At 36.8% G+C, this 17,164-nt stretch overlaps 2 protein-coding genes across 2 annotated transcripts; both read right to left on the bottom strand.

Annotated features, from left to right (window-relative positions):
* Positions 1 to 19: 19 nt before the first annotated feature.
* Positions 20 to 2,037, bottom strand: LOC122305068 (gibberellin 3-beta-dioxygenase 3). The gene is made up of 2 exons (XM_043117371.1): positions 1,490 to 2,037; positions 20 to 631 (listed from the first exon to the last, which is right to left on the bottom strand). The coding sequence occupies exons 1-2, from the start codon at positions 2,020 to 2,022 to the stop codon at positions 34 to 36; spliced, it is 1,131 nt and encodes a 376-aa protein (XP_042973305.1). The 5' UTR covers positions 2,023 to 2,037; the 3' UTR covers positions 20 to 33.
* Positions 2,038 to 2,937: 900 nt separating this feature from the next.
* On the bottom strand, positions 2,938 to 15,373 carry LOC122305066 (ABC transporter G family member 32). The gene is made up of 24 exons (XM_043117365.1): positions 14,845 to 15,373; positions 13,977 to 14,097; positions 13,770 to 13,858; positions 13,603 to 13,687; positions 13,108 to 13,267; positions 12,958 to 13,034; positions 12,798 to 12,851; positions 11,374 to 11,464; positions 10,987 to 11,288; positions 10,633 to 10,914; positions 10,086 to 10,402; positions 9,841 to 10,001; positions 9,654 to 9,757; positions 8,453 to 8,612; positions 8,177 to 8,299; positions 7,572 to 7,663; positions 7,159 to 7,491; positions 6,793 to 7,083; positions 6,351 to 6,434; positions 5,864 to 5,997; positions 5,490 to 5,717; positions 4,468 to 4,639; positions 4,129 to 4,383; positions 2,938 to 3,549 (listed from the first exon to the last, which is right to left on the bottom strand). Exons 1-24 carry the CDS (start codon positions 15,117 to 15,119, stop codon positions 3,277 to 3,279), a joined length of 4,263 nt encoding a protein of 1,420 aa, XP_042973299.1. The 5' UTR covers positions 15,120 to 15,373; the 3' UTR covers positions 2,938 to 3,276.
* Between the last annotated feature and the right edge of the window lie 1,791 nt (positions 15,374 to 17,164).

Raw genomic sequence — 17,164 nt, 5'->3', positions numbered from 1 at the left:
ATGACAGATTTACCCAAAATTTTTGGAATTCATTTATATATTGGAAATACGAACATCATTCCGAATGAACTCAAATGCCTTGTCAAAATGCATTGCCTTGGCATCAAGATATTCCTTCCATGTCACTGGCCGATAGAGAGGAGGGTGTTTGTGGTCAATCAACTTCATCGACGGTGATATTTTCACATCGACCGGAGGGCCATAGAAGTAAGCTATCGAAATGCGATGGCATGACTTGTTGACAAGCACTTGATGCTTCGGACTCTTGAACCGGCCATTGGAGAGTATGTACATCAGGTCTCCAACATTGACAATAAGTGCACCGGCAATGGGATGCACCGGCGCCCACCCGATATTTTCTTTATGGACTTGGAGCCCGTTGGTGCAACTTTGGTACAATAAAGTGAGCAAGGAGGAATCTGTATGAGGAGCCAAGCCCATGGCCTGACTAGGGTCCGGGCAAACCGGGTATGAGTTTAAATGGAGAAGGGCTTGGGAATGTCTGCTCCCCCCGTCTTTGGGCTTGAGCCATTTCACATCTTCACGGGTTAGGCCCAAAGATCGAAGCATTAGCCCTAATATCCTTTCGGTTAGGTCCTTCATTTCCCTCTGATACTCTTCCATTACATTACTGCACGAAAGAACAGCAGCTCCTTAGTGGATGTAGGAATTTTTCCGCACTAAGAATTGAAAAATCTAGTTGTAAACATAACTACACACTAAGATGTATACTATTTTAATGTGATTGGTTAAAAAATAAATTTTATTAAACAGTGTCAATTTAAATTTTGAATATGAATAAATTAGTATTGGTATACAAATTAATATGTGACTTTACTTGTAAATAGTAAAACTCACTAAAAATTAAGGCAGATGTTAGAATTATCAAATACCCAAAAATAAAAAAATGGAGCGAGTTGCCCTCGCTGTATTATGTTTAAGAAAAAAAATATTTATAATTATAGAGTACGCAAATACCATTTAGTCATTTAACAAAAAAAGTGAATAATATAAGATTCGTATGAAAATTTTAATATTTTAATAACAAATCTTATTATTTTTTAAAAAGAGTGACGGCATTTATAGAGAGCCCTTACGAATGGGGCCCAAAAAGACCACCAAATCATTATTGCAGGTGGGCTGGGTTAGTTTGAAGGATGCATGAAGTGAAACACAGTGGCGGGCAGTGCAGTGCATGGGATTCGATCCTTGGTGCATGCAGAAGCACTCTTCTCTGCCCAACCACCATTTTTACACGAGTTCTGCTTCACTGCAGCACGCGTCAAAATCTCAGCTCTGTTCCTCTCCACTCTCTACTTTCTACGTCCATCGCTGAAAGCAACGTCAGTTTACCATAGATAGTAACGAACCCTTTTATTTTAGTAACACAAGATTTAAATGTTAATTTTACAGGGAATATTAGCTAGAGCATGCATTATTATTATTATTATTATTATTATTATTATTATTTCTGCAGTACTCCACGTACCAGAATTTGGTGTGGTCATTTGGCCAAAGCTTGCTGGCATGTTCCACCTGAGACCCCATTATCGAGAAGCCCTCCGACCACATCAGCTTCGGGAAAAACGTGGAAATGCGGGGCAGGCCGTAGCCGGAAAAGTCCTCCGGCGATCGGACGGCGTGGAGTTTTTGGTCCAGTGGAAGAGAGAACAAACGCCGCGTCTGAAACTCCAGTTCTATAAGGAGGTCACTGCGAATGCCATGGTTGGTGACCTGAAACATCCCCCATTGCTCACAGGCATGCCGTGTGAGCGACACTACATTGGGATCGTCAAGGTCTATGACGGGCACGGACTCGAAGGTTAACGGGTCGACGGCCGTAGGGTTGTCCGTTGACAGGGTCCAAGTGTGGGAGTCGGGTAGTTTGATGGCATGAGCCTTGAAGTCTAGTGGGACGATACGGTTGAGTTGGACAGGGTTGCTTTTGAAGGATTCTGAGATTGATGAATTCATCATTCTTTGAGAAGTACCCAAGTTTTGTTTATTGGCAAAACGAGGCATATTTTATAACCTTCTCTTTGTGCTGTGTGTTTGTCCTTTTAGTAATTATATATATCTTGTTTCTCATAAGATAAGATAAAGAGAATTTATCTTTTTAGTAATTATCCTATTATATAAGATGTGATATATTTATTACATGATCTTATATCACATTTTATATAATAAAATGTAAGTAATTGATAATATAGGGTATGTAATTTTTTATATTTTATATATATACATATATATAATATATGATTGAAGTGTTTGTCTTTTATTGAACTTGGGGGAGAGAGCTCTCGAGTACTGATGTCACTTGTGGCTGCAGCCTGCAGGGACTTGCCGCTGGGTTTCAGAATGATCTTTCTAGACACATTGTCCCTAGCTACTGTATGTGGGTGCGCTTCAATTTTGTAAGTAATTGGATTCACATGCAGCTACGTACTTTTATAGTTTCATAACAAAGAAAACAACTTCCGCTATTTATTTCGGCGCCTCCAAACGCACCGCACCGGCGCACTCTGGCCATTTTTGGAATCAAATTAGCTCTTAATTTCAAGCCAAATCTTCGAGTTAATTAATGGCACTTGATGGTAAATTTAGATTTTTAAATCTGATCAAAAGCACATGAATGAATGAGATCATCATAAGAGTGATGATGATGATGATGAGAGATTTCAAGTGTATTGGAATTTCAAGCTTAGATCGTTAGCAAGGACCAAAAATAGGCCTTTCACAAAGGCTGATATAAGCTTATAAAATATATCATCTTAAGTAAAAATCAAGGATTGCTGTAACCACGAGTAATTCTACAAACTAACGTGACTTCATGTAATCCATCAGATCTACTTTTCAATAAAAATAACATTATAAATAGAACGGAGGTTAATTAATCTATACTTTGAGACTACCTAATAATTAGGCTGCCATTGTGAGTGTCACAGAAAGGTAAAAGCTTTGATATTGATATTTCAAACTAAGGAAAATCACAATGCATTACAATAGTGATTCCAACTATTCTGTTGAAAACAAATTCTTATATGCCAATATTAATATCTGACTTTACAACATTTTCCATCAAATTATTTATGATTAATAATATTGAAACATGCAACTAATATTAGTTTACAGTACAATCTCCTGAAGTTCAAATAACATCACATACTAGAAAATCTTGTTGCTATATAGTTATTATCTTGTAACATTCATTTACCAGGAACTGATATACTTAGTCAAGTATATGCATCAATCTGTGAATATAACTTCGACCTCTGATCATCGCCTTTGGAAGTTGAATGATTTTATTGCAAATGCAAAAATGACAGCAAAGAACATGCAGAAACCAACCACCATTATGCCGGCTATAGTCAAGAAATCATGCCTATACCCAAAGACATCCTTGAGTAACTGCCTTATGGGCATCGAGTGCAATCCATCTGATAGTTTCACTACTCTATTATCATCACCATATTGTGAAGTCAGGAGGCCATACAAACTCCAGGCTATAGGGTTTGCCCAATAATACCATCTCCACCATACTGGGATTCTCTGAAAATAAGTGGCCAAGTTGTGAGTCTTATGACATGTATGCCAGAAATAACACAGGAAAGATGTGCGTGCAAGTGTTTTGTGTTTTGTACATGTGAGAGAAAGTGAGAATACTGTACAGAGTAATTCTGATTATTGAATTCTTTGGTGTAGATTGATTTGGAAAAAAAAAAAAAAAAAGGAACTTCCATGTACAATCTCACCCTGTAGCCAAGTTATTCTAGCCATAAAAAGCTCAATTGTAAGTACTAGGGACAAGCTCTATGAATCAGTATTCAAATATGCAAGGGATCTTGGGCCCACAAATCAGCAAATCCAATGATAAAAACAATAAGGTTGTATGTAAAAATTTAGTATAATCCCCTCCTGCCAGACACCAGCCCATGACTCACCATCAGATTATATCTCTAGGAGTTCCTAAGCTGAGAATGATATGTAATAGCTTGAGTGTATAAATGAATACAAAATGTGGATTACCTACAGATCATTGTGTAAATCTGAAATAAACAAGGCAAGCAGGTCTGATTAAGCAAAAATTGATCTAATGCTCTAGAAGCGGGAAATTTATCACTTCATTACCTTGTGAGGGATCATAAAACCGCTGAAAAGGTTCCATAGCATATAAAATGGAGCAGATATGACAGCAGCAACATTATGATTTGGTGTTATGGCAGTTGTCATCATTCCATAAAAGGTGAAGTAGAGCATAGTAAAATACATAAAGAATAAATACAAAATAAACTTCAAGGGAGTCCACTCAAACGAAGCCATTGAGTAGAAAATTGTGCAGTAGATGATTGACTGTGAGAACACATAGGGGAACTCAATAGCAACCTGCACAAAGAGAAACAGTCGCTAACTTCAATAAAATCCAGTGATTTTAACAACTGGAAACAACGAAAAATATCAGAAGGAAACCTGAGCAAATGCAAATGGTAAAGCCGAGTACAACCCTGCGGCTCTCTCTCGATATGAAACAAATCTCTCTATAGAAACAACTGGTTGAACAGCAGTGGCATTAGTAACTCCAATGAACAGAATAGCGACATACATTGATCCCATGGCATTAAATAAATCCTGCTGGTTATCCCTGTCAGAAATGAGAAAAATAGTTGAGAGTCACAGAAGATCTGATGCTGTAGACTGAGACCATAAGATTCTTGAGGGACAGATGAAAAAGAAAAAAATAAAACTAAATACAGAGTATTGAGTGATTTGTAACTAGGAGTGAGTCTGCCAATTGTCCATTAGCCCAATAGGACTGAATCAGGGTGTGAATAGCACTGTCCAGCTTAAAAGCTGTCCAACAAAATCTGATGTCATCTTAGAGTTGGCCCATTTCTGTGCTATTAGATCATAAACTGCCATCAAAACACGACATAACAGGTCTTGGGTCAAAGCTGCCATCAAAATGTCAATTTATGCAGATTTGACCCACATTCTGTTCTTCCTTCCCCTTGTACTTTCAAAACCACATCAAACATTAGGACAGCCATTGATCTAAAAGATTGCATGCAATCAAAGCATCTCAACTTAACGATCAATCTGGCTTTCTCAATTGCTGCTTCAGGGAAGAGCTTTGTAGCAACCACCATCAGATCCGCAGATGAGAAAGACGACCAATTTAGGGAATCTAAAACACTGACACACCTTCACTACAGTAAATGTTCATGGCCTCCATACTAGCAATCTGCCACTGAGAGGACCAGCTAGATACACATCATATTAACGCACCTCATTAGAATTAACCATTTCCGTTAATCCTCCTAACACAGCATCACAATCAGTCAACTTCCAAGTCAAAGGAATTAATGAGCAAATTAGCTGGGAGCATGTTATGAAGTAGATTGTGTGGTACCACAACACGATATCTGAGGATCAAAATACCTAAAATTTTCATGAAATCTAGGGCTAAAAATATTTCAAAAGATAAAGAAAACCTTTTAGCACCAAATCTCCAACATATCGTTCCAAGCATTAATGAGATGATGACAGTATAGAAGCAGCGAACAGCAGTGTATTGTGGGTTTCTCCAATAAGACAGATTTTGCTTCCAAAGACAAGCCAAAAACTGGTGAAAGAATGACTGTGAGTACTTGGTTGGAAAGTTCAATTCTTTGGCAGTATTACTCGGCTTGCTTAGGCTTTCAACCAACTCTCTGTTAAGTCTGAAATGGAAGATGATAGCCAAGTTAAATAAGGAAATGGATAGTCCCTCTAACAACAAAATCAATAACTTAGCAAAAAGACAAACAGAAAAAAAAAAAAAAAAAAAAAAAAATCAATAGCCAGAATCCATTGAAACAGTGCGTACTGAAATAAATTTGATTTTCGGTAAATTTCTGCAAAGTCCACTCCGATACGGTTCTCTTCAGTAGAAGAAGTAACCTCAAGTATCCATGTAGCAGGATTATATCCAGGCCTGATTTTGTCCACTCCTTCAACTGCCTACAGAAGCAAATTTTATGTCATTCAAATGTTTATTTTGATAAGCATTTTATATCATGAAGATGTTTTTTTGATTGGCAACGGTTGCCTAAAATAAAGTTATGACTAATTTTGGGGGTGCACAAGTCCTCAGTAAGGAGTTTCCTGCAAGTGCACCTCGGATAATTCAAGGGAAAATTTCCTAGTCTGATGACTTCTAAAAATTGTTTGCACTCAAGGGTTCGAACTTGAGACCTGGAGGGAGCATACCACCAAGACAAAGACTCTTACCATTTGAGCCAACCCCTGATGGTTATATAATCAAGAATTGAAATTTCAACTAATCACAGAGATAATAATATGCATGGCCAGACCTCAAAATATTTGATGAGCTCGTGAGACTTGGGGCCAAGTGGACCAGCATATATGAGCTGCCCTCCTCGCTTCATACATAAAAGCTGCATTTAAAGTTGAGATTAGGTTAGGATAGACAGAGATCATGGTGATCCAGAAACACATGATTATAAAATATTGCAATTAATCTATCTATATAATGTACTGATGTGACTAAGCAGCGATACACCTTTGTGAGAAAGGGAAAATGAACCGGCAAGAACCTAGGGGAATTTTAGTATCTCGTGCTTCTAATTTATAGGCACAAATATATAGAATATGATGCCTATTGGCAAGAATTTTGATTTCTGAAATTTAATATTTCAGACAATCAGAAAGGAAAAATTTGTAGAAGAAACTCTCTGCCAAAATATAGAAGCATACTGCATCTATGCATTTGTGTGAAATATACATATTAAATACCTCGTCAAAGGATTCAAAAATGTCTATGCTAGGCTGATGGATTGTGCACACTATTGTTCGCCCAGTGTTTACAATATTCCTCACAGTTCTCATCACAATAGCTGCAGACCTTGCATCCAACCCTGATGTGGGCTCATCCATGAACACTATAGAAGGGTTGGCAACTAGTTCAACAGCAATTGTTAATCTTTTTCGTTGTTCTGTTGACAAACCGTCAACTCCAGGAAGACCAATCAATGCCCCACTCAATGGAGTGAGCTCTACAAGTTCCATCACCTCCTCAACAAAGGCCTGCAAATTTCAACCCTCCAGTAAACATAATGTACCAAGACATACAAAAATGATTTTTTTTTTTTTTGTATTTACCGTTTGTGTCTGCAAGTCAATATCTGATGGTAACCGAAGCCAGGCAGAGAACAGAAGTGATTCCAAAACAGTCAAGCAAGGGGAATGAATATCAGTCTGTTCACAGTAACCGGAAATTCTTGCAAAAGTTTCCTGCCTTTTGGGATAGCCAGATATTTGTATGTTCCCTTCTATGACTCCACCAGTTTTTCGACCGGCTAAGACATCCATGAGGGTGGTTTTCCCAGCACCACTGACTCCGACCAATGCTGTAAGGATACCAGGCCTAAATGCTCCAGTGACATCAACCAACAGTTGCAATCTATCTTCTACTATCCCTTGTTGCTTCAATTCCTGAAGTAGTACTTTGATCAGAAAGCTAAGTCAAGATGTTTCTTGAACTTCATGAGGGAAGAATGGAGTTATATACCCACCAGAGGGACATCCACATAGTAATTGATATTGCTGAACGTCATAGAAAGTTGTTGAAATGGGAGAACCATGCCTTTCTGCTTAAAATGCTTTCCTGCCAAGAAGTTGATGACAAACTTAAACATTTGTTTAAAGTTTGGAGTAACCGTGTTGATACTATGCAAATAAGATTAAATAAAGTAGAGAGAAAAAATTGCACATATAGTAAAGGGGGTTCAGCGTGTGCTTGCATCCAAAGAAGAGAGAGACATTGTTCACACTATGTTGAACAAAATTAGACTACAACAGCATGTGTATGTGTGTGAGAGCGAAATGCTTTGTGCATAGAGATGGTGCGTGAACAGTAAAAAAGTTTCAACGTTCCATACGCATCCTCCGTGGATGTATCATTCCTCTCTCTCTCTTCCCATCCCCCCCACCACAATCACCAATATCCCCCTCCCCCCAATTTAAGACCTGGCATAAATTAATTTGGACACCCATGAGGCCACTTCTTATGCTTATGGAGAATACAATAAATTTCTTTTTATGGATACGAGCCACAATAGCTAACAAACTGAAAAAGAAAAATATGAAAGGATGTTAATAGAAAATTTATTTTACTAACCACTAAATGAACCCGAATGCTGCAGGTAATGCCTCAGCTCAACAACCGATGTTTCACCTTTCCTTCTCCTCTCTCTCTCTCGCAGCTCTTCCTTAGACACTACAGCTTGTTGTCTCCCCAAAGCTGTAGTCATGTAAAAGAATAAACTTGATTAGCCTTAACTAACATTCTTAGCCTATATATTAGTATCATAAGGGAGATATTAGCAGACCTCTGTTTTTTTTTTTTTTATACAAGTAAGATTAGTAAACTTCTTAACAGAAAGAAGAGGCTTACGGTTAAGATAAGCTAGAAAGAACGTGAAAAGTGCGTTGAATAAAACTGTGTATCCAATCATAGCACCAACTCCAATCCAATACCAGTATGTCTCTGGAAACATAGCACGCGCCCTTAGTAATGCCTCACCTAGTGGAGAGCTCAGGTTCTTCCCAGCGCTCTACATAATAAGGGAACAGACAACTATAAGTTTTAAATAGAATCAAACTGCTAGAACGCTGACTCAATTGAAAGGATAACTCAATTTAACTGCTCCCATCACAATATAGAAGATTATACTAAACAAAATGGTAAAGGCAAAATTTCTTGCAACGTCTCAGAATCACCTTTCATCCCTGATACAGTTACACTAAAAGATAACAATGCTTTGTATAATCATGAAGTGGTAGAACTCAATCGAAAGGTTAACATATCCAATCCAATCTCGTGTACAACCCAGGGAAAGCCTAAGCCAGATATGGACTTATATTTCGAAATAACTATATAGATAGTAACTGAAACTCATTGAAATCATTATAAAGCCAGTTTCACCTAATAAGAAACCAATGTGAAACTTGAAACTTAATACACTTTTATCATGCTCATTCATCTCTGCCATACTACTCCCACTCAATGTGAGACTTAGGGCCCATTTGGATGCTTAGAATATCTCAGTATATCTGTGAATAGTAGTGAAATGGTTTGAGTTAAGATTTTTTATTGGATTTTGGGAAATGAGAGAAAAATTTTAATAAAAATATTATAAAGTTAAAATTTTGTTTGAATATTATCTTGTAATATTATTTTTATTTTGAAATTTGAAAAAAGTAGTATTTTTTGTTTTGTTTTTTGCTTTGTTTGAGTTTGGAAAAGTTGTAATGATTACATGAAAAAGTAAAATATTTGAAATTGAAAAGTGTTGAGTTTGAGTGATGTTTGTGAAAGAAATATCTGAGAATATTTGAGAATAGTTGTGTTGCCAAACGGACCCTTAGTAAGGTACTACAAGCTCCCCCACTCAAATCATGGGGCATTACATCTCGAGTCTTCATGAATATAACTTTGGGAATATGATTCCTTTCAACTTTCTCTGCATAATGTCATCAGACCAGCAAAATGCCAATGCTGTTTTTTTTTTTTTTCTCCTCTCCTTTTGGTAACTAAACACCAGCAAATGCCAAAGCTATCATGTGAAATGGAACATATGATATTCTGGTATTACCTTGTCCCAAGAATGTCCAAGGAATTCATTATCAGAAGCTGCATTTTGAGCATACATCAAAGGAGAAATCCAGAATCCCCAGATCCACCATTTTGGTATATCATCTGTCACAATGTAACAAGAAAATGAATATGCATAAGAAAAGAAAGACAAAACCACCTAAACATTGAAAGAATTTTTGTTTGACCTCTAGAAATGATAAACCCTCCAAGAGCCATGACAACCAGCATGGCAAATGATCCAAAGGTGTTGGCAACTATCATGTTCCGGCCCAAGGAACCCATAAGACGGAAGAGAGCTATTGACATTTGGTGCAGAAAGAAGTATAACAAGAACTGCCGTAAAAACCTGCACATCAAGAGTTAATACAGCAATCCACCCCAATCAACTGTTATAATACATTTTTGAACTTGATGAAGGCATAACACTTACCGAAAAATTGAAGGATCATATCCAATCACATAGTATGTGACAGCCACCCAGAAGCCAGACTCTATGAGCGAGGTTGGAATACTTAAGATCCAAGAAGGAAGAGTATACACCCAACTTGGATAGAAGTGCAAGTCTCTATGCTTGTAAATCGCTGGAAGTTTGGCCACCAACATTGACACCTCGGTAAAGCCATTAAACAGAATAATAACCATGGAAAAGTACAGTGCCCCAAGATATAAGCCTCCATCATCAATCGTATTATGGTGCATCGTTGTCCGGAAAAAGACACTCATTGTGATCAAGGCAACAAAAAAAAGCTGGAAGACAGAAAATAGTACTTGTAAATCAGCACTCTTTATGTCATGAATAATTGCTTTTTTTCAGAAAATTCACAACTAAGAACAAAATGGTCTGGAAAATAAAATTCTATAAACCTGCTTTGCTGACATTGAAGTTAATGTAACTCTTGTTGACATATCATAAATACAACGAAAAAATGGCAGAATCCTAAAATATGAATTGAGATGTGGTAATAGTTAAGAACTACCTGAATGAATTTGAAGACATAAATAAATGAATTTCGTTTCATGAGTAGCCTCTGCCAGTAAAAGCTGGTCTTGAGAAGTTCAAGCCTCTCTACACCATAGCGATATGTTGCCAAGGCTGCGGGATGATTGTAGCGTTTATCAAAAGGAACACGCAGTACATCAGACAAATTCTTCCCAGCACGATATGAGAGAAAAGCTTCAGCAAACTTTGCTGCAGGTATGTATCGGTAAGGGCAGTCCAGAACAGACCAATACTGCTCTTGGTCTTTCTCTGAGGTAACCTGTACATAAAAATCTGAACAAAGATACCACAATAATAGAGCAGAAAGTAATCTAAAGTTCTCGCTACTTACTTCTTGCAAGAAGTCTGCCACATTCTTTCTCTCTGGGCAACCAAATCCCATAAATGCAAAGAACTCAAGAGCAGCATCACGAGGTCCTTGGTACACAATCTGGCCCTCACATAAGAGTATGACATCATCAAACAACTCATAGGTCTCAGGAGCTGGTTGAAGCAGAGAAATTACAGTGGTGGCATCAAGTGCACAAGTTGAATGCTTGAGATATTTGATGATCTGATATGTAGTAGAACTATCAAGCCCAGTTGATATTTCATCCATGTATAGCACTCTGGCTGGACCAACCAGTAATTCACCTGGAAATCATATATCTGCCCAATAAGCATAAATCAACACACCATTGACTAGTATATCGTTAGCAGAGAAATACATGGTAAAGACCTGTTGTAAGCCGCTTCTTTTGTCCCCCAGAAATACCCTTGAGCATTTCATCTCCCACCAATGTTTCAGCACAGATGTCCAGCCCTAAAATCTTTGTCATAACATATTAGTGATAAGTTGAAGAAGACAGATTCAGCAACAACTTCCTATCCCATTTTTCTAAATCTTTAATTACTATATATACTATAAACTCTTTTCTTATTAAAAAAAAGATTAAAAAGAAACAGTTCCCAGAGCTTAGAACACATAAGCCAATCTACATGACAACTTCAACACATTTGACCTGATGTCATTTCATGGCCTCTTTCCTAAGGGACACGTCTTTGACATCAGAAGTTTTGAAAACCAGTTTGGATCAATCTGTTCGATCTTGTAGAAGAGAGATTATATGATTAAAATAACATTCTTATCTATTTAAGCTTTTGGAATAAATAGTGATTTAATAAAATATCGTAACAAAGTTCTCAACTTCGAACTTTAAATTCACACTTCACCTCATTTCAAATAGATATCTCACTTCTTGGATCCACTTATTTAGTGGAAGCCTACCCACACATGAGCAAGAGTATTAAAATTTAAATTAAATTATTAAGCACATGTCTTCCTTTCAGTTTAAGTTTTTAGGACAAATGATGATATAGCACACTAAAAAAAAAACACCTCCCAATTCAAGAGACAAATTTGACATAGAACAGGTCATTTTAAAAGTTTTAACTGGTTTTGACCCATTTTTTCAAGCTGTGGGCAAAAATGGTGGCCCTAATGCATCTAAAACAACTCAAATCACTTGAAATTAAAAAACCAGTGGCTGAGGGGTCACGACATAATTTTTGGTGTCAACTCGAATTGAAGAGCTCAAAAGGGAATGATTTCCTGAGAACTTTAAAAAGAAACGGGAAAAAGGAAAGAGAAACAACCGGTGGAAAATTCAAGGGTTTGTTTAACAGCCTGGAATCCTATGCTCTACCCATGACACGTGAACAGGACTGCCTTGTGCTAGCACAGAGAAACCTTTCTAGCTGGCTCTATATTGATGAAAAAGGTGGTGTTTGTCTAGATCAACATGAATTTAGATTATAAATGTTCTACCATTTTGGTGCATAGACAACAAGGAGAGCGAAATGATGAAAAGTAGCGGAACCATGATAGGGGAGCATACATGACCATGTAGGTGGATTGCCTATTAATTTTAAACACCATACAAAAGAGGGAAGTATTAATTTAGCAATGTTAATAAACAAAATATGCCTATACGAGTCAAAAACCAAAATTCTTTAAATGGGTATTCTGCATCCAAGGTTTTAAAAGAAGGTGCATAATTAGTCATTCATCAAAATAAAATAATATTAATTATGTTTATAGATTTTAATGTAGTGATATAATCAGTTATATCCACCCCACAGAAACCAGAATTGAGATGATACCTTCATGATGTACTCCACAACAAGGCTTGTGTCCTTTCCCCCCAGAGCTAATGACTAAAGGAAGAAATTTTAACAATTCTTATCAGTAATAAACTATCGAGCCAAAAAATAAATTAAAAAAAAAAATGCTAAACAGACCCACACCTAACAAGTGCAGTACCTTCATGAATATATCAAGATCTTCATCAGGTTTCATCCCAGCAAGCTTTTCCCTTCTTGCAAGTTCCACTAGCATGTCTGAGCAGAAGTATTCATTATGTCGGTATCTAAAAGCATCATCATACACATACCCAAGAAAACCAATGCTTACCATACTTAAATCCAACCCCTTGACAGCGACCTGCAAGTTCAAGAGTTTCCCTTACAGTCATTTCTGCAACATGCCAATCCTGTTGGCTCACATAAGCAGATGTCCTCTGAGGAACAAATTCATTCAGGTTATGTCCATTGTAAGTGATTCTGCCTGACATCTTCAGAAGGATCAAAGTATCAGTGGCAAGTAGCAAATGATGAATCCAACAGGAAATTAGTAGCAAATCTTTGCAATATATTCAGCAGAGAAATTGATTGTAATCGCTTAAATTAGCTCAAAAGGCATAAAAATAGAGGTTGAAAATACATAAAAATGAAAGCTTATCGCTATCAAATTAGAGCTTAACCCTGAGAAACCTACAAGCTCATTCCTGCAGTATCCTAGAAATGACATGAAAAATTACAGTAAATATCACATTAAAACCAAACCGCATGATTACCAAATGTTGAGCACACACAATCTTCAGGGTAGTGCATGAACATATTTCGTTACCTTCAAATGAGTTCCAAGGCGACCAGCAAGAGCCAACAGTAGAGTTGTCTTTCCAGAGCTTGGAGGACCCAATAGCAGTGTCAATCTACAAGATAAGGCAACTGCTTATTAAACACACACTTAAACAGACATTGAACAACTGGGTTCTGATCAAGATCGAAATTCACCGTGAAGGTCTAATAATCCCACTAATATTGTCTAGAATCGTCAACTTGCTTCTCTGTCTTCTGTATATCTGCAACTGCCTTAAAAGTTCCTAAATGATATTTAGAATAGAGTGAAATTTAAAAGACAATCAGAACCGTGAGATGAAAAAATAACCGTAGCATGAACTTGGGTCCTTTTAAAATGGTTATTAATTAAGAAAACTCAACCTCAAACATGTTGAAAACAAAATTGGGAATTGTTGGCAGTGCTCTGCTTCCAACATGGACGAAAGATTCAACTGTCAAATTCTGGAATCGAACCTCAATCTTTGGAAACTTTAAATTTACTCTGTAACACCACATTTGTAAATGAAATAAAACAAAGAAGCAGTTAACCACAGTAGGTTTCCAATCGAAGGATTCAGCTAGGAAGATAATATATAAGTGAAGAAAACAGAGAGAGGAATAACTTCCTGGAGTCAATCGAAGATAATATAAACTAACAATAGGAAAGCCCAATGGCACATCAACAAAGTCTTCGGCGAAATGGAGAAAAAAATCAATCGAAATTCCAGGACAATGCACACGGGGAATGGGACCACAATTGAGAAACGATAAAGGCGAAATAATCCAGATCATATGCGAGAAACTTTTAAAGGTAAAACTTTCTGTACGTCCAGTAGGTTCGAAGGAACTTATAACCCTTGCCTACAACTTTTTCTTGTAAGAAAACTAGACATAGAGAAAAAAAAAATCAAATAAGAGAATAGCCATGCATTGAACTTCAATCCACGGTTCGTTGTTGAGAGACGGAGGAAATGAAATTTCACTTTTTTATTTTTATTTTCTGTGTGTGTCTTCTGATTCAGTTTTCAAAACGCTACAAAGTTGGCTGAGCAAAACCCTCCCAAATTGTTAAATCAAGGTAAGTTGAGTAAAACTCTTAAAGTAACTAACAACTTCAAAATTTATTCGCCTCAGTTTTCCAACATTGTCTCAGCAACGAAGTTTTTTTTTTTTTTAATCCTCAGCAACTAAGTTGAACCAAAGAAAATTCATCCTCACAATCAAGAACTTCAAGTAGACAGAGTATTACGCATCAAATCGGCGCCTCATCCTCTCGAAGAAAAGTTCCGGGTCGTCGTCGACCGAGCTGACTAGCCGGTCCAGCACAAGCTTCTGCTCCTGAGCCTGAAGTTCGGTCACCTCGATCTCCCTGGTATCTCCAACAACGTTCCTAAAGATCCCTCTCCGTACGCGAGCGTAGGTGGGCAGCCTCTCCAGCGCGGCCCACCGTAGCGCCTTCTCATCCTCGCCCTCCTCCCTAAGCGACAACGTCCTGGAAAACGCATTCTCCGCAGAGTTCCACATCCAGATCAAGATCTAACAAAAGCTTAGATCTTTTCGAGCAAAGAGATAAAAGAAGAGAGAGAGAGGGGGAGAGAGAGAGAGGGGGAGAGAGGGAGAGAGGCTTTAGCAATTTGATGAGAGTGTGAATTGCTACCACTACTTCTAAGGTTCAGATGAGTAGTTGAGCTATGCATTAATGTCGGGGTTTCTCTAATAAGGTCTTCGTGTTCGTTGATAGTCTCTCTGTCTCTCGGGTGTGCTGTGTACGTTACTACGTTGGTGCAATACAGTTTGCCTCAGTGAGCCTCATTTAATGGCCGCGGGAAAGACACAGTTGGCCGGTTTACCCGAAAAGAATACTCGCGCACGGCTAAACGACAAAACCACTCGCTACTGTGGAATGCCACGTGTCTAAAAGGGTACTCTGGTCTTTTAGGTTAAAGGATCTAAGACTTCTCAGAATTAATTTAGATTGCATGAAGTGAAATTGGCGTGGATGCGCGCGTGGGTAGGGATTTACGGGCGGCATTTGAATAGAAACGGCTGGGAAGCACAGGGTCTAAAATAAAGTTTCAAAATTTTGTAACTGTGAACGTTTGATGAACGGAAACTTTGTCTCCTTCACCCTATCTCGTCACGTTTGCATGGTATTATTCACGAGTGAATTACTTCGTGTATTTAAAAATAAATAAATTAATATTAAATATAGTTTTAAGGTATGATTATATTTTAAGATATGTCTATACTTTTAAGAAGAAGTGTTGGAGATTTGTATATTTTAATATTGTACATATCATTTTACACGTTGTAGTGTCAATAATTTTTTATTTTCAATTAAATTGTATAGATAACTTTTCGTTGAGCACATACTAAAATCGTTATAAAAAATCATTTTTATATATTTTTTATACAATTTATTAATATAATTAATTGTGTCATTTTTTTAATATAAAATAACTGTTTTGACCAATCATATCAATAAAATACATAAATAACATACAAAAATGACAATATATAGTAGAATTTCTTTCTTTTATATATGTTACAAAGTAAGCTAACCGGTTTGTTTAGAACTTGTGAAAGAGGGTATTCTTTTACGCTTTGTCACGAAAGAAAGAAAAAGATAAAAAATAAAAAAGTTGAAATGAATGGGAAGAGACGCACGTTTTCCTGATTCCTTTTCCCCTTATTATGTTTAAAGGGGAAGATGAACAAATAACGTGAATTTCATCTATATATGGTCAGAAGTGAGTACAACAACTCTTACCATCCCTATCCAGAAGTCTTTTTAATTGGTACAGCAACCAAATTTACAGCTTTTTCTCTCAATACAAGAATGGTTTATTGCACGCAGACATGCATCAATGAACTCAAATTTTAAAAGCTGACAAATCTCAACAACTCCTAATTCGCTGGTTAATTTCACAGACCCACATTTTTATATGTATGGATGTTAGATTGTAAATCACTTTTCTGTTCAAAGACACCTCAAAAGTAATAATTATTTGACATTATTTTCGTTTGCGAGTGGATATAAAAAACCTACCGTACAAAATCAACAACCAAGAATCAAGTCCAAAAATAAGATCAAGAAAAAATATGGCAAGTTAACTCAAACATGTAAAAGGAAAGAGAAAATATATTTACAATTGTGAATTGTATAACTGCTACGTAATCGTTTTGAAAAAATTAAATAAAATAAGAAACTCACATGAAAAAAATAAATTTTTTAATAGTGAATCACACTTTTTTTTAAAGAGATTACACGATATTTATATACTTTACGGTTGTGTGTAAAATTACTCAATCTCCTCAAATTTGGACAGAGTGTATTATGCATAAAGGAAAAAAAGATCTTAAGGATAGCATCTTCTTCAACTTCTAGAATTTTCAATTCACTCCATTGTATTGAGATATAGATGAGGTCATAAGAGATTATACAATCACATAACGTAATAAATTTTGCTCCCAAATGACTCGTAAATGTAAACTTTTACACCGAACCACGTAAAGTCGTGTCTTTTTCTATTTATATTTTATGCGCTTTGTTTATTATATACTTCACC

Source organism: Carya illinoinensis, chromosome 3 (assembly GCF_018687715.1).
Source record: "Carya illinoinensis cultivar Pawnee chromosome 3, C.illinoinensisPawnee_v1, whole genome shotgun sequence".
NCBI classification, from domain to species: domain Eukaryota; kingdom Viridiplantae; phylum Streptophyta; class Magnoliopsida; order Fagales; family Juglandaceae; genus Carya; species Carya illinoinensis.
This window is presented reverse-complemented; position numbering and strand designations above follow the sequence as displayed.

What these genes read in the sequence shown, in the direction of transcription:
- LOC122305068 (XM_043117371.1), bottom strand. Translation starts at nt 2,022, where the DNA reads ATGCCTCGTTTTGCCAATAAACAAAACTTGGGTACTTCTCAAAGAATG. An exon ending in AATGACCACACCAAATTCTG is followed by an intron (nt 632 to 1,489) that starts GTACGTGGAGTA and finishes TCTTTCGTGCAG; the next exon opens with TAATGTAATGGAAGAGTATC.
- LOC122305066 (XM_043117365.1), bottom strand. Translation starts at nt 15,119, where the DNA reads ATGTGGAACTCTGCGGAGAATGCGTTTTCCAGGACGTTGTCGCTTAGG. An exon ending in AGGGGTTGGATTTAAGTATG is followed by an intron (nt 13,035 to 13,107) that starts GTAAGCATTGGT and finishes ACTTCTGCTCAG; the next exon opens with ACATGCTAGTGGAACTTGCA. An exon ending in TTGACTTGCAGACACAAACG is followed by an intron (nt 7,084 to 7,158) that starts GTAAATACAAAA and finishes TGAAATTTGCAG; the next exon opens with GCCTTTGTTGAGGAGGTGAT.